This window comes from Nicotiana tomentosiformis, chromosome 7 (genome assembly GCF_000390325.3).
Source record: "Nicotiana tomentosiformis chromosome 7, ASM39032v3, whole genome shotgun sequence".
NCBI lineage: Eukaryota > Viridiplantae > Streptophyta > Magnoliopsida > Solanales > Solanaceae > Nicotiana > Nicotiana tomentosiformis.
The window spans coordinates 54,553,995-54,581,277 of NC_090818.1; the positions used below are offsets into that span (position 1 = coordinate 54,553,995).

General features: G+C 35.6%; 1 protein-coding gene across 1 annotated transcript; it reads right to left on the bottom strand.

Annotated features, from left to right (window-relative positions):
* Positions 1-3,204: 3,204 nt before the first annotated feature.
* LOC104103929 (receptor-like protein kinase BRI1-like 3) lies at positions 3,205-7,660 on the bottom strand. Its single transcript, XM_009611897.4, has 2 exons — positions 7,140-7,660; positions 3,205-7,034 (listed from the first exon to the last, which is right to left on the bottom strand). Exon 2 carries the CDS (start codon positions 6,948-6,950, stop codon positions 3,372-3,374), a length of 3,579 nt encoding a protein of 1,192 aa, XP_009610192.1. The 5' UTR covers positions 6,951-7,034; positions 7,140-7,660; the 3' UTR covers positions 3,205-3,371.
* Positions 7,661-27,283: the final 19,623 nt, after the last annotated feature.

Below are 27,283 nucleotides of genomic sequence, written 5' to 3' on the forward strand. Positions count from 1 at the left end.
ACGCCATGCCGATTAGATATTAGACAAATACCTGAACGTTATTTGATAACGTGCTCCTTCAAGTGGTTCAAAAATAATATCCATGTTTCTTGGCTTTCATTGGTACAAATAGCAAATGATAGGGAAAATATACTTCAATTAGCATCTACTGCAATGACGATCAACAACTTAATATCATACTTTCCATGGACATAAATGTCGTCTATGGATATTACCGGCCGATAATGGACAAAACCATCAATAGTTGGTTTAAATGCCCAGAACACATATCTCAATATGTATTCTAGTATTCCTAAACTCCGCTCAAGCTTCCATTCAACAACAGTCCCGGGGTTAAAGTGTTGCAATGCAGCCATATAGCTGGGTAGAGCGGCAAATGACTTATCCCAGTTATCATAAATAATTTCAAACGCACGTTTACGACTGAGAAATGCCTTTTTTTTGGTAATGGTACATCTATATACCTGGTGGACAGATGTTATACACTCTTTGATTTTGTACCTTATGGACGCTTCAATGTGTGGAATCAAGACAAGAGAAATCAAGTCAACATTCAAGTTAAAATGATTCCCACTGAATGTGTCCATTTCACAATTGTGGGTGCCAATGTATTTTCCCACAATCCACATATTTGTTTTTAACTTTTTCGCACGCAGAATCTAATTACAACCTTGAAACCATCTACGACAAATAATTTTGTATCTCATAACACTCTTTTATGCTGTGCATTCGCACCGCCCTGCTTAGGCACGCTTTATCAGCAAAAAGCATGCCCTTTGACAGCACCGTTGCTCTAGATTCATCCCACATTGTTGTCCGAATTTGGTCAAGATCCCTTGTGAGGGCATCCACATCTGGCATACTTGGCAACTGATCAAGGTAGGGAATCACCCTTGAATGAAATGGCATATGGGACTCGTACACTCTTGGTCTAACGAGAGGTGGAGCATGCTCCCTCGTCAAATCAGGTTTATCATTCTCGTCCTCATCATCATCACCCTCATCAGGGAAGGGTGTGTCATCTCCAGACTCATCAACATTGTTATCATAATCACTATCATCTTCCTGACTCTGCGCATCTGCCAAATCCCGATTAAATATATCGTCTTTGTGCAATTGAGTAAGGACAGAACCTTCAAGTTGCTCGTTTTCACTGCACAACCAATAAAATAATGAGTTTCCCAAATTCATCCAAACTTTACATAGAAACTTTATCACTTAACTTACAAATCAAAATGTGTTGATATCCCATGATGCATATTATCATGTTGTTGATGACTCCCGGATGGACCACCATGATCCAATACACCAAAACTAGGCATATTCCAACTGTCCGTTGGTTCATAACTTGTAAAATTCATATCTGACCGGTACCTCCTGTGGAATATATGAGTTTTCATACAAATTCAATACAAAAGGATAAACTTCGTAACACAAAGGAAAATTGAAGTTTACCACTCGGCCTGTGGATTATGTAAACTTGGGGATAAATTATGTCCTCGCTCCTCATTCGCCCGTAAAGATAAGTTTAGATCTGGCCAAACTCTTTCACCCGAAACCTGTTCGGATAAAACTGCTTCAAAACAACCACCCGATGATTGAGGGATATCCCTATTTTGCGAAACCTCATTATTGCGTACGTCTTTAGCCTTGACGTACATTTCCAACATTTTTACCACAAGAAATTCACGGTGTTCATCCGGAGTCCTCAAAAAATCTGTCAGAGTTTCATCGTACTCGATGTTAAACTCAGCATAACAAGCATTCCCTTGCGGAGTAACAGAATAGGGATATCTTCCGGTTACTTTAATATTAACCAAACGTTTGCTCACACTTTTTTTTTATTATATCACAACGATACCAATCTATCGTACTCCATTGTAAGTGACAACTTAACATGACACTGTGGAGAACAACTATAGCGTACTGAGTTATTATCCATCACAACCTCACCCCCTCACCCCAATATAATGAAACCCTAATTTTTCCCTCTTCGGATATTATGACAAAATACAAAATAACTTAACTAACAAATATTTCGGAAGATCGGAAGGATCCTGAATGATTTTTTATCAAATTATGAAACTCCTTAAATAAGAAACAAAACCAGTCCGGGTGGTACAATTATTTCATGTATAGCGCATGCATATTAGGCACTATATATGTAGCGTGCATACTGCATGCGCTATACCCATATGAATTATTGGTGGGTCAGTAAAGTGCAGCTGAATTATTGGTCGGGTAGGAAAGTGCCTTAACGGACAAACGTGCCGTTAAGGTATAGCGCGGTGAATAACCGCGCTATATATAAAATGGTAGTTAATTTTTTTTTATACCTATTTTTATCGTTTGAGTCCAAAAGAATCATACTTTGGTTCGGGACTCGGCTTTCTGGATGTCCCAAAGTTCAGAAATAATGCCTCTATCCGGGGTCTATTATATTGAATCTACCCGAGACAATGCCAAAGTCACTGAATGAATAAGTTTCTCTAAGTCATCAATCAAAGAAGCTACAAAAGCCTAGTAAAGTCAATAGTTAGATTCCTACGGATAATCCATACACAGTGTAGTTCCTGCCTGCCCTACTGCCTACTAACGCAATAACGTGACAAGAAAAAGTAAGTAAAAATGTGTACAGACGACTGTGATTATTTCTAAAGAATCACTAGCCCAGAACAAAACCACAAAATCGAACCATAATCTTGATCATAACCACGATTGACGGCGTCTAATGACTTAATTATAACTAAACAAAAAGGATGACAATTTCCTGAGCTGTAAAAGCAGCTTATCCAAAGTTGTCCAAAGAAAAAGCGGAATCACTAGTCTTTGACCAGTATCAAAAGGTCATTTCTTCAAGTATAAGAAAGTAGTATAGAATAGAACTATTTTGACAAATTACAATCAGAATATGCTGATTCAAACAAAGTTGAGTTCAGTTTCTCATTTTGATACCTATCAATCCATTGCTATTTCGACACATCTAAATCTGTGCTTTTGACTACATATCAGTTGTTTATGAAATGATGTAGATATAACTAAAAATGAGAAAATTAATTTTTTGATAATTTGACATCTTTCAGAAAACTAGGAAATTATATCTCTGTTTTATGTACAGCAAATCTCTTGGTAATTGAGGCAGCAAACAACAGAAGCAACACAGATATCTGAAATTTTAGCAAGAGATTTCATAGCTAAAGCAACTGCGACAAGAAAAGGAAAATTCATTCGCGCATTAATCTAATATTTACAGTAGGCAAAATCTGAAGTATAAACTCCTATGAATCTCACAAGTAAGAACCATAAACATAAAAGTTTCTAACTATCCATGAGGCAATCAAAAAGAAGAGAAAAAGATCAAATATCATTGATTAAGGTTCTCTTTCTTGTGATTCCTCAAGTATAGAACCTTTGAGTGAAATGCCATCAAGAATATCGCTTTCTGAATCAGCCTGTAGTTCTTTAAACTTGGTCATCACTTGAATCATTGTCGGCCTTTTGTAAGGTTTCTCGTCAAGGCATTCAAATGCAACCTTTAAATAATGATATAGTTCAGCATCACCAGACAGATTTGTTATTAGCTCAGAATCCAGGATCTCGTGACTTCTTTTCGCATTATGAAGCTGCTTTGCCCATCCAACAAGATTGTTATCCTCACCAAATTCGCGAGGATCTATTGGCCTCTTACCGGAAAGAAGTTCCAACAATATGACACCATAACTGTACACATCCCCTTTTGCCGTGCACCGAAAACTTTGGTAGTACTCTGGAGGAACATAACCTGGAGTCCCAGCAAGTGTACTCACACTCAGATGAGTATCCAGTGCATTTACCAGCCTTGCCATTCCAAAATCAGAAACCCGTGCCTCAAAGTTTTCGTCCAAAAGTACATTACTGGACTTCATATCGCGATGAATTATGTGGGGAATGCAGCTGTGGTGAAGAAATGCTAATCCTCTTGCTGATCCTATTGCAATCTTCTTCCTAACTGCCCAATCAAGAGTCATCCCTCCTCCTTTCCCCCCTTCGTGAAGAACAGATTCAAGACTTCCCCACTTCATGTACTCGTATACAAGAAGTCTTTCCTCTCCAATTTTGCAGTATCCCAACAAAGGCACAAGGTTTCTATGTTTGATTTTTCCAATAGTCTCCATTTCAGCCATGAATTCTCTGTCTCCTTGACTTGTTACATGTACAAGCTTCTTGATTGCGACCGTACTTCCATCTCTCAGCTGAGCCTTGTAGACTTCACCAAAACCTCCAGACCCAATCAAGCTTTCTGAGCTGAACCCATTAGTTGCTTCTAGAAGATGTCCAAAGGTAAGTTTCCTCAATGGTTTTTCAAATGTCGCCACATTAATGCTAAGTGGCTCGGGAATGCTTGATAGTTTCCAGCTGCTACTGCCAGAAGTTGGAAGGCTCTCAATGTATTTATCTCTCTTCTCCTCCTCCTTCTGAGTCTTTCTAATCCTATAAAGGGCAACAATAAGTAGGACAATACAAACAAGAGAGACCATAATTCCAACCACCATTCCTATAGTTGTAGGCTTCTTATTCTTATGATAGTAAATGCCTGATGAACGGTGTCCATTGCCAGAGCCACAAGGAGGAAGGGGAACCCCACAAAGGGCTGAATTGTTTTCATATCTTGAAGCTGGAAAAGTAGTCAGCTGTCCGCCGGAAGGAATCGCTCCCGATAGGTTGTTGTTTGAAACGTCAAGATCACTAAGAAATGAAAGGCTTCCTAACGAGGGTGGAATGAATCCCTGAAGGCTGTTATGTGACAGATCGAGAACTCCAACTATCTTCAGACCTCCGAAGTTGAACGGAATGGTTCCGGTGAAATTGTTGTGTCCCAAATTCAGAACTTGAAGAAAGCTCATCGAACCTAAATTCTCAGGAATATTTCCTGATAAAGCATTGTAGGAGAGATCGAGGTAAATAATGCTACCGTTGCTCGTGAAGGTGTACACTGTCCTCCCAGAATAGATCCTAGTCGATGGGCAGGAGTGAACCATAGGAAAAATCGCAAGGCTCTCTTCACGGATTCCCTCAAACTCAACCAATCCGCCAGCACCTCTGCATTCAGTCCCACCCTCATTTCTCACAAAAGCAAACTGCTTCCCAGAAACAATTCCAGGATTAACAAGGCCAGCTTGATCAGCAAGCTCGGGAGGGATTGAGCCGGTTAGAGCATTACTATTCAAATCTAGCCATATCAAGTTCCTGCACGTACCTAATCCCCGAGGGATTGGTCCAGTAAGCGAGTTATTTCCCAACTGAAGGATAGCAAGATTCGCAAGATTTCCAATTCCATGTGGTATCTCTCCAGAAAGTCGGTTGCTGGATAACGAAACCCAAACCAAGTTGGTACAATTGGTAATGGACAGTGGAAGTTCCCCAGTGAGGAAATTGTTATTGAGAATAAGGGTCTGAAGGTTTCCTCCATTGATGCAAATGCCTTGAGGAATTTCACCTGTGAGATTATTAGCCCACATTATCAATTCCGAAAGATTTGGAAGGGTCCAAATCTCCAATGGGATTGAACCAGTCAGTTTATTGAAGCTAAGATCAATCTTCCTGAGGTTCCTACAAAGTCCGAGCTGTGCTGGCACTTTTCCAGTAAGATAATTACCGGCTAACAGTATCTTCTCCAGAGGAAACCCTGAGGCTGCTAAACAAAACTGAAAAGGTACATTCCCAATTAACAGATTTGAACTGAGGTCTAGCACCTCAAGTTTTGTACAGTTTGCCAAAGACCTTGGTACATGACCAGTTATGTTGTTGAATGGCAAGTAAAGAAACTTAAGACTTGTGAGTGAACTGATAACAGTATTCAAGAAATCGCCAGATAGCTCATTGTTACCAAGGTTGAGACTGAGAAGTGAGGAGCACCATTTAAAAGTTGAAGGAAGTTCACCAGTCAGCTGGTTTCCAGAAAGATCAAGCTCCTCAAGTGTGCTGCAAGTCTGCCCCAATTCTGACGGAATTTCTTCAAAAAAGTGATTGTGTGCTAGCACCAATCTCTTCAAACTCTTTAGCTTCACCAATACTTCGCCAGGAATCTTCGTTTGGATCGAATTATGGCCAATGTCCAGAGTATGGAGGCTCAGGCAATTTGCCAAGGTGGGAGGGAACTCAGTTGAAGAAAGGTTGTTGTGAGACAAATTGAGGACAGTAAGATTTTGACAAGTCCCAAAATCAAGACCATTGAGTTCTCCAGTTAAGTTATTATACGAGAGATCAAGAACAGAAAGGCTCTTGCAAGAAGAGAGGGAGCTTTTTAGCTTGCCAGTTAGCTTATTTGAGGAGATATTAAGCACATTCAAATTTTGGCAATTGGACATTGCATAACTTAAAATGCCTACATCTGAAATTGTGTTACTTGATAAGTCAAGCTGCAACAGTGAAGGTCCAAACTTGAGACCAACTACTCCTTGAATTGAATTCCCAGAGACATTTAGGTACTTTATTCGATCACAAGACTGCAATAAAGGCTCTAAAACAAGAGTCTCAGAGAAATTGTTAGCTGATAAATCAAGAAACTCAAAGCTACAAGAATCAGCTGTTGAGGAAAGATTGCCATAGAAATTGTTGCCAGTGAAGTGTAGGCGAAGCAGAGTAGGCAAAGCCATGAGATGTGAGAGGTGAAGGAGCCCACTAAGGTCTGCACTAGAAAGATTGAGTTCAACAACTTGACCATTTGAGCATGAAATCCCATTCCAAGTGCAGGGAGTTGAAGAAGAAAAACTCCAGTCCTTCAAAAACCCATTTGGATCAAATTCAACAGAGGATTTCTTGAAGGCTATTAAGCTACCTACTTGATCATTACCAGCCAATTTTCTTGCATTTGATACCACCACAAAACTGCAAATCAGAAGCATTATGAGAAAGACAACATCTTTCATCACCCCACTTGGTGATGATTCTTGGCATAGTTTGTAGCTCATCTTTGCTGAAAAGACAATTATTTCCTTCCCTACTTAAGGGAAGCTCAAGAAATACAGCCCCTCCATCTTACAATCTTGTAAAACCTGCCCAATAATGGTGAAAAAGAAATAGAGTAAATAACCAAGTGATAGAGATGTTGGAAGAATCAAGAAATGAATGAAAAGACAAAAAACTTGATGCTACTTTACCTGGTTCTTGTTTGTTAAGAAAGGGGGATTTTGCTATTTGGAATGACAATTGACAGATATAGTACATAGATGGGAAGTAGGAGAGATAGAAGCTGCTGCTGCTGCAGGAGTTTTGCTTGTACAAACAACAGTAACAGTTATAAGAGGGTTTTTGGGTGTGGGGGTTGTGGGGGTTGTGGGGGGGGGGTAAGAGTACGATGCTCAGAATTGTCGGCTGGTCACAGGAAGTTTGTGTTAAAATGTGAAGTAAACATCAATACGAGGTACTACTGTAGTACAAGTTTCTGCAAAACTCAACTGAAAATGTGAAAGAATGTTTAAAGTAGAAAGAAAGGGAAGGGGAATAGTATAGTGGTGACTGGAATTTTTGAACCACAGCTTTGAGGTTTCCTCTTCCTTGTCGGAAGCAAACGAGAGAGGAGAGGAATAGAGGAAAGTAAAGACAAAGCAAAGATGAATAGAATAGCACTTTTGTATTGTGTCTCTCTCTCTTGCCTTTACATTCAGCAGCAGGCACTTCACGACTCTCTATTCTTTGCTAAGAAATATGCTGCTTTTCTCATATTTTCGGGTCCAGTCAAACTTGGGATTTGATTCTTTTTCTTGTTTTTTTTATTTTCTTTTCCTCAATCACTTTAATTAGGGTGTGGTGGACCCCTCTTTGCTTTGGTGGGATGGACACAACGACAACTCCGTGATCCGGTTCATAATAAATGAATTTTTAGTCTTTGTTACATCAAGAACAAAATATGTATTCATTAAATTATTCTTAATTAATTATTATTTTGACACATTAAAATATATAAATAAAGATAAATTTTGAAAAAAAATTTAATTACTTCTTGACTATGTAAAATGATACTACTTATTATGGACATGAGTAAGTACTTGTTAAGTGCTAATATTAGTTGAGGAAATGTGTGTTTGTCTTCTTACATCTTGTTGAGTAATTTTATTTTTGGAGTTAATTTTTGAGGTTGAATTGAGTTTAGTATTCGATATTATGAGTTAGCATAATATCAATGCGAGACTCATCTTTATTTTTGTGTTCTCTTACGTTGAAGGGTGAGTTATTGTTTCTTATAAGATCTAACTTTTGAGGTAGGCTTAATTCCAATATTTATTTTGTTATTAGATATATCCTTTATCTTTTATTCAAAATTTAAACATAACTAAAAATATTTTTAGGAACACATGTTTATACTATTATGTTTGAATTCATTAACATTGTGATAGAGAAAATTGTGACATGCAGTGGATAGTGAAATTAAGTTTGGCTGTATTGTCAAAAAAGATATAATAATGCAGTGGTCTTTGATACAACACCAATTTAAGACGACGAATCCAGCTTTGGATGGACGTGTGGGAGTTGGCTTGCGGGACAGCTACGTCTGTGACTGAAAGTGTTGTGTGAATAATTTCTAATAAGGGGAGCATTTTCAACGCAACGAAAATAGAAGGAAAAAAGTGGCTTATTTGTAGCAAATTCATAGTTGGTGTGGTTGTTAGAAAAATTTTGAGTGCACGAGAGGCAACTCCACCTCCCCTACCCTCTTTCAACTTTTGTCTTCGTTATTATTGAGGTTTAGACTAAATTGGATTCGCGTCATTAAGACCTACATTGAAATACCCTAAGAAAGGCGATTTCATACTTAAGATTCAAATTCGAGATCTCTAATTAAGAATGAAGGATCCGAATACTTATCAGTTCATCACTAACCCTTATTAATGTTTATTACTCCTCATTTATCAATAGAACATAATACTCCCTCCGGTCCACTTTAAATAAGTTTTTGACTTTTTTCACACATATTAAGAAATTCACCTTTTAATATTAATTAATAATAAAATTGAACATATAACAAACTACTCAGACTCTTTACTTCAAGGGCAATTTTGAAAATAAAAAGTTAATTCTTTCTTGATATCTGAAAAAATCAAATATTATGGACCACAAAAAAAATAGTCAAAAAATCACTTAAAATGGACAGCGTGGAGTACCAACTTATTTAATTTTCCCTGAATCTTATTAGATTTGATTTTGGAAGTCTCTTATTCAGTCTTAATTGGCTACTTTCAATGCTCATAAATATGGTTTTAATGTTAAGCAATGGTTGTCAAACACTCACAAGTTTCTAGATCAAGGAGATAGTTTCTTCCGTCTAAGACGGACAAGAAAAGGTACCAATTTTCTGCACCAACTCGTACTCTACTTTCATAAGTATTAATTTGCTCGACAAGTTATCCTCGTAGCCCCGACATTACACCAATTAATTAGATAAGTATACTAAACATGATGTTTGTAAGTCCTTAATCAATCAAGAGTCAATGACCTACCTTCAATCTCACTTTATCTTCTAGGTGAAGTCGAGACCAAGAGATGCTAAGTGTAAATTTCGTCGTAAGTTCGTATCCAACTTAAATAGTGATATTGTGATTAATTAGTAAGTTGTGTTAAAGAATGCTAAATTTTAACGGTTTGTGGTGTAAATATTGTAACCATTCTACCACTTGACAAAAGAGAAACCTTACGGTCTCATAGTACATATATTAGAAAGAAGGCTTCATATAACAATTATCTTAAGCGTTGATCGGATATTATAGACACCAAACTCCAGATTTTTGTATTTCAATGGCTGAAAGTCCAGTATCAAAACTTAGCATATATATTTTTTAATCTTTTAGACAATAGAAGAAAATGATTTTGCAATGATTTAAAGTAAGATTTGACTAGAAACTAAAAGAATTTATAACGGAGATGGAGTGAATAATTTATATGGAAGAGTAATTAAAAAGGGTAGTGGAGCAGCATATTGTAGAATATTTCTGGGAAACTAGGAAGGGATTTATTACAAGTATTCAAAACAGTGACATGAGGCACGGGGCGCGGGACCTAGGGTTTGATGCTTCGTGTTCGTGGGCACAACTCACAAGTTCGATCTGTTTTTTCTTCTCAAGGGCTGTTATATCTTTACCACTGTTTTTGTGTTGTCTTTTCTTTTCTTTCCTGAAGCTGAGTTAATACCATGGCTCATTTGAAATTAAAAAATTATGATAATATGGTTCTATATATAATAGCATAATATCACTAAAATTATACTACCTCTGTTTCCGGTTTATGTGAACCTATTTTCTTTTTTGTCCGTTTCAAAAAAATGACCCATTTCTAAATTTGAAAATAATTTTGCTTAAACTTACAATTTTACTCTTAATGTGAAGCTTTTATAACCACATAAATACTCTGGGTCCCTTTTTGAATAAATTTCGTGCTCAGTCAAAACATGTTCACATAAATTGGAACGGAGGTAGTAGTCTACATTTTGAAATTATGATCCTAAGATTCAAAATATAGTATATAGATAATGTAATTTTTTAATTAAAGGGCAGCCCGACGCACGAAACATCCCGCATTCTATAGGATTTGGGAGAAAAGTCACACCTCAAGGGGGTGTTACGTAGGCAGCTTACCCGTGAACTATGGATATCAATGACTGATTTTACAGCTCGAACTCGTAATTTATAAGTCACGCGGAAATAATTTTCCTTTCCGTTATTCTAAGGCTCCTCCTGATTTTTAATGTGCCATAAAAAAGAATGTAATTTTGAGGAATTAAAATCAAGGGAATGGACAATTTACAATTGTTGTTGAGGGAACACAGTTTTGTCAGTAAGCATATCACACGAGTGAAAGTGAAGGACCACAATAGAGGGGGGACTGAATCCAATTCTCGTGTCTTATTTGTGTAGATTCGATTCGCCTTTAGTTAATGCCAAATTGGCAATATTATCACTGTATACAACTACAACAACTACTATTTGGTAGCATTCCAACAAAACATACAATCCCCTACTCCTTTTCTTTCTCTTCCTGGGATTACTCCCACATTGGGGAAATTCTTGACAATTACATTTGGTATGACAATAATAATACATAGAAATTTTAAAAGTATAGAATATAATTTTTTCCACTATGACACAGCGGAATCCTCGCAAAGAAACCAGGCTGATTTTTGGACCGTCCTTTCTGTTACCGCTACTACTATTTTAGTACTGGTACTTTTTCTTTTATTTATTTAATGGAGTAACGTATTACTTACTAAGTATAATAGCTTTAGCCATATGAAATGAACCCATTATCCTCTCCTCACAGGCCCCTCAAAATCAAACGGTAAGAGCGACTTAATGATTTATTGGTATCGGGTTGTCGGATTAACGGTTGGTGAACAGATTGAAATTTTATAATTAATAGTTTTCGGTTCAGGGGCGAAGTACTTAATTTTCTTAATGGATAAACCGTTAAACCATTAAGAATTATTATATTTGTATTTTTACCCATTATGAATCAACTTCTTAGCAGCTTGAGCTTCAATGTTATCATAACTTGTTTTTGGGGTAGGAGTAGGCAGATCTAAATAGTTTGATATCTTTCTACTCAAATAAATCATTTAACTTGCTAACTGAAATAAAATTATATGCAGAATTTATGTTATCTGAATTTTTATTACTGGTTAAGAATTCTCAATTTGTATTTTAGCTTGCTTATTGTAAAAGAATTAAAGAAGAAGAAACTACAATTAATAATGGAAGCTTCATTAGCGCACGGGAGTGTGATTGCAATTGGATTGCCTATCTATTGTTTAATGTCTTGCTTATTTATGTAATTTTTATTGCCTATTTGATTTAGCATATAAAACGTCCATAATCGCTTATCTAGTACCAATCTGTCTAATATCTTATCGGATAGCTAGCGAATTAGTATATTTATAAGTCGATAACCGATAAGTCGAACTGTCCGTTCAATCCGACCGATAAGCAGCCTTAGTCCTGTACTAGCCCCCAAAAAAACAAGAGTAAGGAAAGAAACGGTGAAGAGAGAGATAAAGATTCTATTTATTGGATAAATGATGCTCCATTAAATTAAAGCTAACAAGACAGTTTTAGTAAATAGGGCAACTTATAAAGAAAAAAATCAGTACGCGTGTCAAACTTGGCCCTAACTTACACAATTGAAACGAATAATGAAAAATATTCAGAAAATATAGTTACACAACTTTCAAGAACAACTACAATAAGAAGTAAGACAATCACTTTTTTTTTTCCAGATAGTTAAGTGATATATGAAAAACATAAACAGTCATAATTAAAAGATTACGAGTATTTGAATTAGTAGCCCGCATAATTAAAAGATTACGGAGCTCTTTAATTGCAGATTGTAGGACGATTTATTTGGAACGTGTAAAATAATTTTTTCCCTTGTTTCCTGTAATTCATTTGTATTTTATTTTTTCAAAATGCAATAAAGGTCGCGTCATTTTAGATCGAATGGGAGGAAATTATTAATTAATTTAAATAGAGTGATAAACCGATTACATAGGCCACAGTCCCAGTTTTGGGGAGGGGGCCGTAGGGGCTACCTAATTGTTGAACTCGTGATGTAGAAAATGAAGGTGGTGGCCCAATAGCGTCACGGCAGTGGGCGCACGAGTGCCTGTGGGCCCAATTTCGCTAATATTTGACTTTTGGACAATTCTGCTTTCCAAATTAGACTTTTTGTTTTTTCTTTCTAATCCAAATTAGACTGCAAACGTGTCCAACGTTTGATGACTCGTGGAGTTAGTTGGGCTTGAGTACCTAGAAATCGTCGTTTAAAAATTAATTGTAGGAAAAATTAGGTTACACATAAAACATATATATGGTATTTACTATTCATAGCTTTACTTTCAATAAATTTATCATTCGTAGTTATATTTAAATTTTATAACAAATTCATGAAATAAGAAATTAATTGCTTAAACTGAAATAATAGAGCAACAAGTTATAGTAGCTCAGTTGGTTAGAACGCTTGCTTAGTTAGTGTAGGTCTTGAGTTCATCTCTTAAGAAGAGTATTTTATTTTTCTGTGTTTTTTTATATTTTTCCTTGGTTGTATTTGTTGCGCGAACAAATACAGTCGATACGAATACAATTGATACAAGTTGTAACATTTGTATACACCCTTGTATACATTCAATACAGGTTGTATCCTTTATATACACCCTTGTATTTCGCCTTGGTTACAATTGATATAAGTTGTGTTTGTTGCGCAATACAATTGATACATGTTATATCCTTTTTATACACTCATATATACAGTCGATACATATTGTATCATTTGTATACACCTTTCTACTTCACCTTGGTTATAGTTGATATAAGTTGTATTCGTTGCGTTTTAATACAAGTGATACAAGTTGGTAACAATTGAACAATAACTACGAATGGTAATTAGTCAAATTATAGTTACTAATTTCTCGGATAAAAGTTCAAACCAAATAACTTGAAACACCGCTAAAAATTAAATTATTTAATTAGTATAAATATTATATACGATTAAATATGTAATCTTTGTAATATCTTTGGCAGAATATGGCATTATACATGTTTAATCGATTGGGAATGATATAGTTTACTTTCTCATTCCTCAGTTGTAACTCAAACCATTATCCATGTGTTAGGGATATAGCCGTTTATCAATAAGTCATTCTTCTTGGTAAGTACACAATTTAATGATTAAAATGTCATAATTTAAATAAAAATATTTGGATCCAATATAATTTATGACCGACTCGTCATCTCTTTCCTTTAATAGTGGTTTGGTTTCGCTTCAAAACGATTATTTACCCCAAAAAAATAAAAAGAAGCAGCAGAAAAAACTACCTTGCCTCTTCTTCTACACAAGACTAAGTTGTTTCTTCACTTTTTATTATAAGTTCTTCTATCAAGTAACGCTTAAATTCCAATTGTACTCACTAGGTGTGTTAATTTGAGTCAAACCCATTTAACCCGCCCAATCCCCTAATATCACTTTTTATATTTTAGCTAAGAAGGGTCTCTAAATTACAGTTAATGGTTTAAGCGCGGCTTTTGAAAGTGTCTTTACAGGAGTAATATTAATTAAAGGTTTAAGCGCGGGAAAAGATAAATTTAGGAGAGAAAAAGGAAAAGATTGACGCATTGTTAATAATAATTACATTTGACAGCTTCTATTGGGGGCCATTGGGGTAAGAAAAAGACATGTAATGGTGGCCAACACGTTTTGCCTTTCACTGTTAACTCTAAAGTAATATGAATATGGAAATTCTTAGGCTTAATCTTTTTTCTATCTCTCGTCTTTTTTTTCTTCTAATCTTGGTCTAAATAACCAACTAACTCGTGACTTTTAGAATCTTTTAGTCTTTCTTTGCTCTTGACATGTGATGCCCGACCATATAAGAAGCAGAAACTATTAGCTGAAATGAAAGCGATTGAATGATCCAACTTTTACTGCAGTAGATTTTTCAGGGAAAAGGTAATTATATGTGCAGTGTCTTTGATACGAAAGAAAATATTTTGTTGGAAATTATTTTCCTGAAAAATATTCTTTTGGAAAATAAGTGATTTCTTTACTTATTTTCTGGTGTTTGATTAGATAACAAAAAATATTTTCTGAAAAATATTTAATTTAGGTAAACACTATGGAAGAAGAAATAAGTAATGACGGGAGATGATAGTAGGTCAAGGTCTAATAAGCGCCGAGGTGCTAGTGGCAAGGGTAGAGGTGGGGGTAGCAGGTGGCAGGGGGAGGGAGGGGAGGGTGTGAGTGGGGGATGGGTAGGGTGAGGGTGATGGATGCGAGTTAGGAATAGGGCGAGGAAGGTTGAAAAAGAGAATTTAGAAAAGTTATTTAATTCAGTTAAAGGAAAATGAGTCCATAAAAAAAATATTTTTCAAAAATTTAAATTAACCAAACATAAGAAAATTGAAAAATATTTGTACTACGGATTATGATTTTATTACCGCCCCATCTTGGAGATTAATGATAGTTCCTTATTTACTCCCAGCGACGGTGTGAGATGTAGTTGACAATCTAGAGCTAATAAAGTGAGTCCAAAAGTTGAAGATAGAGTCAACTTTTTTTTTATTTTATATAAATATATTTTGATCTTTTCTTTAAAACAAAATTGGGGTTATGGTAAGCAATATGACTAGGAGGTCACAGGTTCGAGCCATTGAAACAGCCTCTTGTAGAAATGCAGGATAAGGATACATACAATAAGTTTTTATGGTCCGATCTTTTTCCGGACCCCGTGCATAGCGGGAGCTTAGTGCACCCGGCTGCCCTCTTTTTTTTTATTATTTATAAACGCATAAGAAAAGTTTTATTTTAGAAAAGTGAATACAAAGTTTGGTATATTCTAACTTAAAAGAAAACGAGTAGTTTAGGATAGGGGTGTACATAGGTCGGGTTGGTTCGAATTTTTTAATTACCAAACCAAATCAATTATATCGGGTTATTAAATCTAAAGACCAAACCAAACCAATAAAAGTCGGGTTTTTAAATCTCGGTTTTTCTCGAATTTTTCGGATTTTCGGGTTATTTCAGTTTTTTATCATAAAGTCTTCATAACACAAAACATAGAATTTGTGCTCTAAATATTTCTGTAATCCTAGTAAGACAAAATTATATAAGGTGTTTTTTTAATAAAATAACATAAATATGAGATGATTCATGGCATTGTACTAAAATATTCAACAATAAAGATGAGAAAATCGCATAAAATAAATATTATTAATTAGCCATAATGAAAACAAATATAATTTAAAATTACTGATAAGTTGCTAAAATAAGGATGACTAATAAGTACTATTATTTACATGACTAAACACTAAAAGAAAAATAAGTTATGCATTTTATCTAAACCATGAAAAAACTAAAAAATAGATATCAAACACAATTTTTTCACTCATAGTACAATTGAATTGAATGTCTTTTATTATCATTAATATTGATTTGATTTTGGTTTAGGATTTATTTGAGTTACTAACATTTATGGTCTATAAAACTTATTGGAGCATCCAAAAATTATAAGTCCAAACTTGAAATAATACGTTAAAAGATAAAATTATGAAAAAGCTTAAGAAATATTTATAAACTACACTACAATAGATTTTCATGTATTAAATATATTTAAAACTTCTATACATATAATATCGGGTTGTTTTGGTTTCGGTTTGATTTTATTTAGTTAAAACCAAACCAAACCAAATATCTGTCGGTTTTTTTTCCAAGACCAAACCAATCAAACCAAACCATAGTCGGATTTTTTTCTCGGTTTGATTCGGATTATCGGGTTAGTACGATTTGTCGGTTTCATTTGTACACCCCTAATTTAGGACGCGTAATGCCATTCTCGTAATCACCTAAAAACTCGGTGAAGGAAAATCCTCCCCTCCCCCCACAATATTTTTTTTTATGGTTCCTTTTTTGATAGCAGATGCTCATAGAAACTTAGGATGAATATTAACATTATGTAAGTTGATGCAAAATTAATGCCATTCTACAAGAATTTGAAACATTGAGATCTACATCTCACACCATTGCTTGGAGTGGTTGAAGCTCGTCACCTTCTTAAGTAAAGATAAAAAGTAAGAGAAAGAGGGGAATAAATAAGTAATCTCGCAAAGTTCAAAGCTGTTATAAATGAGATGAATGCATGTGAGTGAGAGGAATGCATTTGTCTGTCCATTTAACGTACTTTGTATTCATGTACTCAATTAAGAAGTACATTAACTTATAACCTTTGAATGTATTTGTACCTTTATAAGTAGGGAACTTTTGATCCTATGAAGAACACACCAAGAAAAGAAATAACAAAATCATTCTCTCTCATATATATTTTGTCTCAATTAGTATATTGTTCTATTGTGCTCTCATTTCTTAATACGTTATCGGCACGAGGTTCTAATCAACTGAGGTTATTTACTTCATCCGAATTTTATCTTCTTCCTAAAAGAGGTAGTCAGTTTCTTTTCCGATTCAGATATACATTCCTATGTTTATAACGTTTCTATTAGGATCTTCTTTAACCTGCAATTTAAATACCATATGCATAACTTGTTTTGAATATGATTATAATAATTGCATTGGTATGAAAATAATAAGTTTCGGTTAAAATTATTATTTCATTATATAAACTACGAAGAAGTTTAATCCTACACATAAATAAATAAGTATTAAAATTAAATTACAATAATTAGACTAATTAAGCCCACATCCAAATATTCTAACAGAATATGCATTTAGAAGAAATTCTTGCAAAATTTTCAAAAGGTTTAAATGTGTCTCCAATAAATTTATCACTTAAGTGTACAAACTAATTAATGACTTTGAAATTAACGACTGAACTATTAGATGAATCGTATTGAATATTGAAACTTGTCAGAATTGATATCATCTAGTTTTATGCCTACTTAGCTTATTGAAACGTATTTTAAGTAGAACAAAATTATACTAGTACATATTAATTCAACTTATTTATTCTATGGAAATATACTTACATGTCTAAAATTTTTGGGGATAATATTAAACACTAATTTATCATCGCACTGCACATAATTGTTTGTTTGATAATTTTACATATAGAATATTAATACACGATTATGTACTGCACTAAATTGATAATAATTTTTGTCATTCTAATTCACTTATTTCTATGATAGTTTTCACTATGTTGAATTTGTCAAAGCTTGAATTTATAGCACTTGACATCTCTGGGAACAACTATTTGCCATGGGTACTTGATGCTGAAATTCACCTTGACGCTAAAGGTCTTGGTGACACTATTAAAGAAGAAAATGAAGCATCAAGTTAGGATTAGGCGAAAGCCATAATTTTTCTTCGCCATTATCTCGATGAAGGGTTAAAAAGTGAATATTTAATCTTGAAAGATCCATTTCAATTATGGACTAGTTTGAAGGAACGATATGACCACCTAAAGGCTACGGTATTGCCAAGAGCTCGTCGTGAGTGGATGCACTTACGACTATAAGACCATAAGTGAATATAGTTCTGTTGTATATAGAATAATTTCCCAACTAAAATTATGTGGGAAACTTATGAATGATGAGGACATGCTGGAAAAGATTCTTTCCACTTTTCATACCTCAAATATGGTGTTACAATAGCAATACCGTGAAAAGGGCTTTAAGAAATATTCTGAGTTAATTTCATGCCTTTTGATGGCTGAACAACATAATACCCTTTTAATGAAAAATCATGAAGCCCGCCCCACTGGATCAGCTCCATTTCCAGAAGCGAATCAGGGAACGATAGATCTAAATTCTGAAAAAAGATAAAATAATTATCGTGGCCGTATAAATATACGTAGGCGTGGCAAGGGAAAAAATAATAATTGCTATGGTGGTGGTCGTTATAAACAAGAGAACAATAAGGGTTCTCAGAATAATCCTTCAAAAGGCAAAGGTAATGTTTGCCACCGATATGGTATGAAAAATCATTGTGCACGAATTTGTCGTACACCTGAATATTTTGTCAAATTTTATCAAGCATCTATAAAAGGAAAACAAAATAAAGTTGGGACTCACTTGACTTTTCAAAATGATGTTGAGGCGGGCCCTATGAATAATCATGATAAAGTTGAGGCAAACCTTACCTATAAAGATGATATTTTTGAAGGCCTTGCAGATATTACTTATTTAGAAGCTGGAGACTTCTTTGAGCATCATAACTGAAGACTTAATATTTGGAAAAATTATAATAATAAATGTATTTCTTTTTATGAATTTCATATTTTGAATAAAACTTTTTATGTTGTCAGTATTTAATTTCATAAATGTAGTTTCTTTTGTTCTTAAATTTTTCAATATTACTTATGATGTATTTTTTTTTCTTCTTGAAGAATATGAAAACTTCCCAGTATTCAGTTGGCCGTATGAATAATAAAGAAGAAATATGTCTTCTGGATAGTGCTACGACGCACACCATATTAAAAGATAAGAGATATTTCTCTTATTTAATTATGAAAGAAGCCAATATCATAACAATATCTGGTAGTATAAAATTAATTGAGGGTTCTGGAAGAGCGACTGTATTACTACCAGGAGGAACTATATTGGCTGTTAATGATGCATTATATTGTAGTAGGTCTCAAAAAAACTTGTTGAGTTTCATAGATATTCGCCAAAATGGCTATCATATTGAGACCACCAATGAAGAAAAGGTTGAGTATCTTTATATTACTACAATAAAAGCGGAAAAGAAGTACGTGCTTGAAAAGCTTTCCGCATTTTCCTCCGGATTATACTACACTAATATTAGTGTAGTTAAATCACATGCCATAATAAACAAGGAGTTTACTATGGATTTATTATTTGGCATGACCGGTTGGGTCATCCCGGTTATAATATGATGCGCAAAATAATTGAGAATTCACATGGTCATTCATTGAAGAACCAGAAGATTCTTCAAACTAAAGAATTCTCTTGTGCTGCATGTTCTCAAGGAAAACTGATTATTAGACCATTAGTAATTAAAGTTGGAGTTGAATCTCCTGTATTTTTGGAACATATACAGGGTGATATATGTGGGCCCATACACCCTCCATATGGACCATTCAGATATTATATGGTTTTGATAGATGCATCTACAATATGGTCACATGTGTGCTTGTTATCAACCCGCAATTTGGCCTTTGCGAGGTTACTAGCTCAATTAATAAGATTAAGAGCATAATTTCCAGATTATGCAATTAAGACACTTTGTCTTGATAATGCTGGTGAATTTACGTCCCAGGCCTTTAATGATTATTGCATATCAACTGGGATAATAATTGAACATCCAGTTGCTCATGTTCATACTCAAAATGGTCTAGCGGAATCATTGATCAAACACCTCCAATTAATTGCTAGACCAATGCTTATGAGAACAAAACTTCCCATTTCGGCATGGGGCCATGCTATTTTTCATGCAGTAGCTCTTGTGCGGATCAGACCCACAAGTTATCATAAAGTCTCCCCAATACAATTAGCTTTTGGTCAGGAGCCAAATATTTTCCATCTTAGAATATTTGGATGTGCAGTATATGTTCCAATTGCTCCACCACAATGCACAAAGATCTGACCCCAAAGAAGATTGGGGATATATGTTGGGTATGAATCTCCTTCTATTATAAAATATTTTAAACCTATAACTGGAGATTTATTTACGGCAAGATTTGCTGATTGTCATTTTGATGAATCAATATACCCAATATTAGAGAGAGAAAATAAGCAGCTGCAAAATGAGATAGATTGGAATGCATTATCACTATCTCATTTAGATCCTCGAACAAATCAATGTGAACACGAGGTTCAAAAGATAATTTATTTGCAAAATATTACAAATCAACTACCTGATGCATTCACTAACCTACCAAGGGTGACTAAGTCACATATTCCAGCTGCTAATGCTCCTATTCGAATTGATGTCCCAGTTGGACAATCTATAAATGCAAATAAGTCTAAGCCATGCTTGAAACGTGATAGACCAATTGGTTCCAAAGATAAAAATCCTCGAAAGCGAAAAGAAGCAAATGATCTAGGAGATCATAATATGGAGGTAATTGCTCAAAAAGAGTCCTGTGACATAACAAATGATAAGACCTTAGAGGAGGTCCAGGTACCTGAAAATAATAAGAATGAAGAGATCTCAATAAGTTATGTCTCTACGGCAAAAAGGTGGAACCGAAATAATATTATTGTCGACAACATTTTTGCTTATAATGTTGCTGTTGAAATAATGCAATTGAATCAAGATCTGTCGATGAATGTAGACAGAGAAATGATTGGCAAAAATGGAAAGACGTTATCCAGGCAGAATTAGCGTCACTTGAAAAACGTGAAGTATTCAGACGTATAGTCCGAACACCTGAAGGAATAAAGCCAGTGGGATACAAATGGATTTTTGTGCGAAAACGAAATGATAAAAATGAAGTCATTAGATATAAAGCACGACTTGTGGCATAAGGATTTTTGCAAAGACCTGGCATTGATTATATGGAGACATATTCTCCTGTGGTGGATGTAATCACTTTCAAGTATCTTATAAATTTGGCGGTCCATGAAAAACTTGATATGCATCTAATGGATGTCACAACCTATTTGTATGGCACATTAGACAACAAAATTTATATGAAAATCCCTGAAGGGCTCAAAGTTCCTGAAACTAATAAAAGTTTTCGGGAAACTTGTTCAATAAAGCTTCAAAAATCCTTATATGTATTGAAACAATCAGGGCGAATGTGGTATAATCGTCTGAGTGAGTATTTGCTGAAAGAAGGGTATAAGAATGATTCAATTTATCCTTGTGTATTTATAAGAATGTGTGGGTCTGAATTTGTTATAATCGCTGTGTATGTTGATGATCTAAATATCATTGGAACTCCTGGGGAACTTCCAAAAGCAGTAGACTATTTGAAGAAAGAGTTTGAAATGAAAGATCTTGGAAAGACAAAATTTTGTCTTGGTCTACAAATTGAGCATACAAAAGATGAAATTTTTGTCCATCAATCAACTTATACCGAAAAGATCCTAAAGCGTTTTTATATGGATACAACACATCCATTGAGTACCCCGATAGTTGTGAGATCACTTGATATAAATAAAGATCCATTTCGACCTCATGAAAATGATGGAGAGCTTTTTGGTGATGAAACTCGATATCTTAGTACAATTGGGGCACTAATGTATCTTGCAAATAATACTCAACCAGATATAACTTTTGCAGTAAGTTTATTAGCAAGATTTAATTTGTTTCCAACAACAAGACACTGGAATAGTGTTAAGCATATTTTTATATACCTCCAAGGGACTATTGATATGAAATTATTTTATTCTTGTGAATCCGATTCACAGTTGATTGGTTATGCAGATGTAGGTTATTTTTTTGACCCACATAAAGCCCGATCTCAAACAGGCTATCTATTTACTTGTGGGGGTACAACTATTTCATGGCATTCAACAAAACAAACTTTAGCTGCTACATCTTCCAATCATGCAGAAATAATAGCTATTCATGAAGCTAGTCGAGAATGTGTATGGCTGAGATCAGTGACTCAACATATTCAGCAATTGTGTGGTCTTTCTTTAAAAACGAAGATTCCAACGATATTGTATGAATACCATGCTACTTGCATAGCTCAACTTAAAGGAGGATATATCAAAAGAGACAGAACAAAGCACATTTCACCAAAGTTCTTTTTCACACACGATCTTCAACAAAATGGTGAGATAGATGTTCAACAAATCCGTTCAAGTGACAATCTAGCAGATTTATTCACTAAGGCATTCCCAACATCAACATTTGAGAAACTGAGACATAAGATTTTAATGCGTCGTCTCCGAGATATCAAATAAATCTTTCATCAGGGGGAGTATAATACACGTTGTACTCTTTTTACCTTAACCAAGGTTTTGTCCCAATTGGGTTTTCCTGGTAAGATTTTTAATGAGGCAGCACTCAATGCGTATTTGTAACGACCCGCCCAGTCGTTCCGAGAGTTATAGCCTTGTTTTCCCATTTCTGCTTCTTTATGTGTTGTTCAACTGTATTGAGTTGCATCGAGTTGGTAGGTTTGGGTTTGGAGTAGTTTTGGAGTGAAATGAACACTTAGTCTCTTAGTTAGCAAGCTAAGTTAGAAAAGTCACCCGGAAGTTGACTTATGAGTAAACGAATTCGGATTTGGATTTTTATGATTCGATTAGCTTCGTTGGGTGATGTTATACTTAGTAGCATGTCCAGAATGTAATTTGGAGGTCCGTGGTAGAATTAGGCTTGAGTTGGCGAAAGTTGGAAGTTTAGAAGTTCTTAGGCTTGAATCCGAGGTTGATTTGGTGTTTTGGTATTGTTTTAGGTGTTACGAAGGTTCGACTAAGTTCGGGTAGTGATATATGACTTGTTGGAATTATTGGTTGTGGTCCTGAGGGCCTCGGGTGAGTTTCGAATAGGTTTAGGTTGTGTTGCGCTCGTTTTTCTTATGTTTCGACGCCGTTCTTTCAAGTATAAATGATATCATATTAAACAAATGCTCTCCAATTTCTTTTTTGATTGAAGCATTAGATCCGTATCGTAATTACGGACCCGTATCAAAAAGAATCATTGAATTTGGACATCGTATGAGAGTTTTATGGTTATTTTACTAAGAATTAGGTTGCTAAATTTGTTAGATTAATTACGAATTTGCCACTGATGGCGTATTTAAAAATCTGCACTATTTGCAAATATTTAAACCAACATATCTCCTTCATTATAAGGTCAAATTGAGTGATTCAAAAGCCTAAACTGACTAAAATTTCACAAGGAATCCATTAGAGGTATAAAAAGAGAATTTTGGGATTGTTTGGTATGAGAAACGAGGTAGAATAACTGGTAGAAAAATATATATAATGAGGATTTGTTCATTCGGTCATATTTTGAGTTGGGGAGCTCGGATTTGGGCGATTTTGGGGTAAGTGTTATCTACTTAATTTTGGTTATATTTCATGAATCCATCTTCATTTTTGGGATTTGATTGATGATTTCAAAGTAAAATTGAGAGAGTTAGGGTTTGAGTTTTGGAGGGTTTAAGTGAGGATTTGAGGGACCAAACAGAGTCCGATTTTGATGAATTTTATATGCTTAGACTCGGGAGAGGACGAGGTTTATTATTCTTCCATTTTTAATTAGTTCCGAGACGTGGTCTCAGGGGCCGGGTTTTGACCGGTTTCAGATTTTTGGTATATTTTATAGTTTTTATTGTGGAATTCGATTTATTAGCCTATGTTGATGGTATTAATCTGATTATGGTTAGATTTTGAGCTTTTGGAGACCGCGTTCAGAGACGAGGGCATCCCGGAGTAGAATTTTACGCTGTTAAGGTAAGTAACAATTTTAACTCTGGCTTTGAGGGTATAAACCCGGAGAATTTGATATCGTGTGACTATTTGGAGGTGATACCCACGTTAGATGACGGGCGTGTGGGTGTATACCTCGAGGGATTGAGACTTGGTCCGTCCCGTGAGGCCTCATGGCCATCATCTGTGTTTACGTAGTTGTTGTTGAACTTGTCTGCCTTCATATTAGAGATCATGCTTAGGCTTTATTCATGCTCACATTATTTGTACTCAGTCATAGAAATTATTGTACATGTTTACCTCAGTCTCTATTATTTGCTAATATGTTGTGATACTTGATGTGGACTGTGTTCCCTTATTTGTTGATGATGGTGAGGCTAGTGAGGTACATGATTGAGTGAGGCCAAGGGCCTGGTCATGAGGATATTAATACCACTGTGCGTGAGTTGTCTGCGTAGCACGTGAGTTGACCGTGCGGATCCAGAAATTGATATGATGGCACGTGAGTTGTCCGTGCTTAGCGCTTGGGCTTTAGGAGCCCCTTCGGAGTCTGTACACACCCCGAGTGAGCGCAGAGTGTTGAGCGTTGAGTGCTGAGTGTGAGTGATGAGTGATGGAGTGACATTGCTGTGAGGTTGCATTTACTTTTGCTGTTGCTGCATTTACCTGTTAATTTTCCTTGTAGTCTTACTGATTTATGAAATTACCTGTCTACTCCTGTTTGTACTTAATAGTGGAAATAATAATTGGATTATTCTGCTTAGCTCGTCACACTGCTCAGTTCCTTAGTTATTTCTATTACTACTGAGTCGGTTGTACTCATACTACACCCTGTACTTTATGTGTAGATCCAGGTAAGTTAGAAGGCGGCAACCGTTGAGTTCAGGCCGACTATCTTTGGAAACTGTAAGGTAGCTGTTAGCGTCCGAAGGACCTTGTTACTCCTCTTGTCATTTCTTCTTTTGGACAATTAGACAACTTATATATATCTTAGTTCATAGTTTTAGATGCTTATGACTTAGTAACACCTCGATGTTTGGGGCTCGTTTCCGTATTTTCTATATTATATTTAGAGTTGACTTACTTTATGAGAAATACAAATGTTGGTATTGTTTTATTAAATTCTTATAATCGATTTAGTAGTAATATTTTGGGAAATAGGCTTGCTTTGTAACACGATAGGCGCCATCACGATCATGGTTAGATTTTGGGTCGTGACAAGTTGGTATCAGAACCTAGGTTACATAGGTCTTACGAGTCTTGGGCGGGTTTAGTAGAGTCTTGCGGATCGGTACGGAGATGTCTGTACTTATCTTCGAGAGGCTACAGAACCTTTAGGAAAACTTCACATTCTTGAATTCTTTTCGTGCGGTATTGATTCAGCTTGAAGTGTAACTTTTTGAATTCCTTCTACACATTCTTATGCGCACATGGGAGCTCGGTATCAGTTGTGCATCGATGGCTTGTGATTCCCTGAATAAGGTGCGAGATGTGATTTCTGTGTATTGATGTTGGGCCAGTCTGGAGGACTCGAGGCTAGGGTTTGACTATAGCTTGAGCACTGAGGTGTTGATTGTGTGAGCGCGTGCTTGTGGTACCTTTTGGGATATTTAAGAGAGTATTCAGCAGCTTATGATCCTTAGGGCGGTGTGGTTTTATACTTGGGTCTCGTGTGGTGAGTCTGGGTTGAGGATTGTGGTGTTATGGTAGGGCGAAGTATCAATTTAAAGGTAATTCAGAAGGGACTCGGATAGATAGGACATCTTGGTAGTAGGCTGGATCGGCATGGTAATGGGTATGATTAGTTCTTTGGGTGTGTATGAGGTAATGAGTTCTACAGTGTGTAGGTTGCAGGATTCAAATTATTTTCATAAGAAATTTCATATGAGTAAAAAAAAAAATTAATTCCAAGGCTGGTGGGTTTGGTTGAATTGAGAAATTTCACTTATGTTGTGTTATCGGACCTACATTGGATAAGGGTGGCATGGGATCACCCCCGGGTATGTGCAAGGTAAGGTTATGTGGTGGTTTGATGGTTTTGAGAACAACTCTTGGCACGTTCGAGGACGAACGTTTGTTTAAGAGGGGGAGGATGTAACGACCCGGCCAGTCATTCCGAGAGTTATAGCCTTGTTTCCCCATTTCTGCTTTTTTATGTGTTGTTCAGCTGTGTTGAGTTGCATCGAGTTGGTAGGTTTAGGTTCGGAGTAGTTTTGGAGTGAAATGAACACTTAGTCTCTTAGTTAGAAAGCTAAGTTAGAAAAGTCAACTGGAAGTTGACTTATGAGTAAACGAATTCGGATTTGGATTTTTATGATTCGATTAGTTTTGTTGGGTGATTTTAGACTTAGGAGTGTGTCCGGAATGTAATTTGGAGGTCCGTGGTAGAATTAGGCTTGAATTGGCAAAAGTTGGAAGTTTAGAAGTTCTTAGGCTTGAATCCGAGGTTGATTTGGTGTTTTGGTGTTATTTTGGGTGTTCTGAAGGTTTGACTAAGTTTGGGTAGTGATATATGACTTGTTGGAATTATTGGTTGAGGTCCCGAGGGCCTCGGATGAGTTTCAGATAGGTTTGGGTTGTGTTGCGCTCGTTTTTCTTATGTTTCGACGCCGTTTCTTCAAGCATAAATGATATCATATTAAACAAATGAGCTCCGATTTCTTTTTTTATTAAAGTATTAGATCCATATCGTAATTACGGACCCGTAGCGAAAAGAATCATCGAATTTGGACATCGTATGAGGATTTTATGATCATTTTACTAAGAATTAGGTTGCCAGATTTTTCAGATTAATTACGCAATTGCCAGTGACGGCGTATTTAAAAATCTGCACTATTTGTAAATATTGAAACCAACATATCTCCTTCATTATAAGGTCAAATTGAGTGATTCAAAAGCCTAACTTGATTAGAATTTCCCAAGGAATCCATTGGAGGCATAAAAAGCAAATTTCGGGATCGTTTGTTATGAGAAACGAGGCAGAATAACTGGCAAAAAATATATAAAACGAGGGTTTGTTCATTCGGTCATATTTTGAGTTGGGGAGCTCGGATTTGGGCAATTTTGGGAGCGATTTTCACCATAAGGATTGGGGTAAGTGTTCTCTACTCAGTGTTGGTTATATTTCATGAATCCATCTTCATTTTTGGGATTTGATTGATGATTTCAAAGTGAAATTGAGGGAGTTAGGGTTTGAGTTTTGGAGAGTTTAAATGAGGATTTGAGGGACCAAACAGAGTCCGATTTTGATGAATTTTATATGGTTAGACTTGGAAGAGGACGAGGTTTATTATTATGCCATTTTTGATTGGTTCTAAGACGTGGGCCTAGGGGCTGGGTTTTGGCCGATTTCGAATTTTTGGCATATTTGTAATTTTTATTGTGGAATTCAATTCGTTAGCCTATGTTGATGGTATTCATCTAATTATGGTTAGATTTGGAGCTTTTGGAGACCGAGT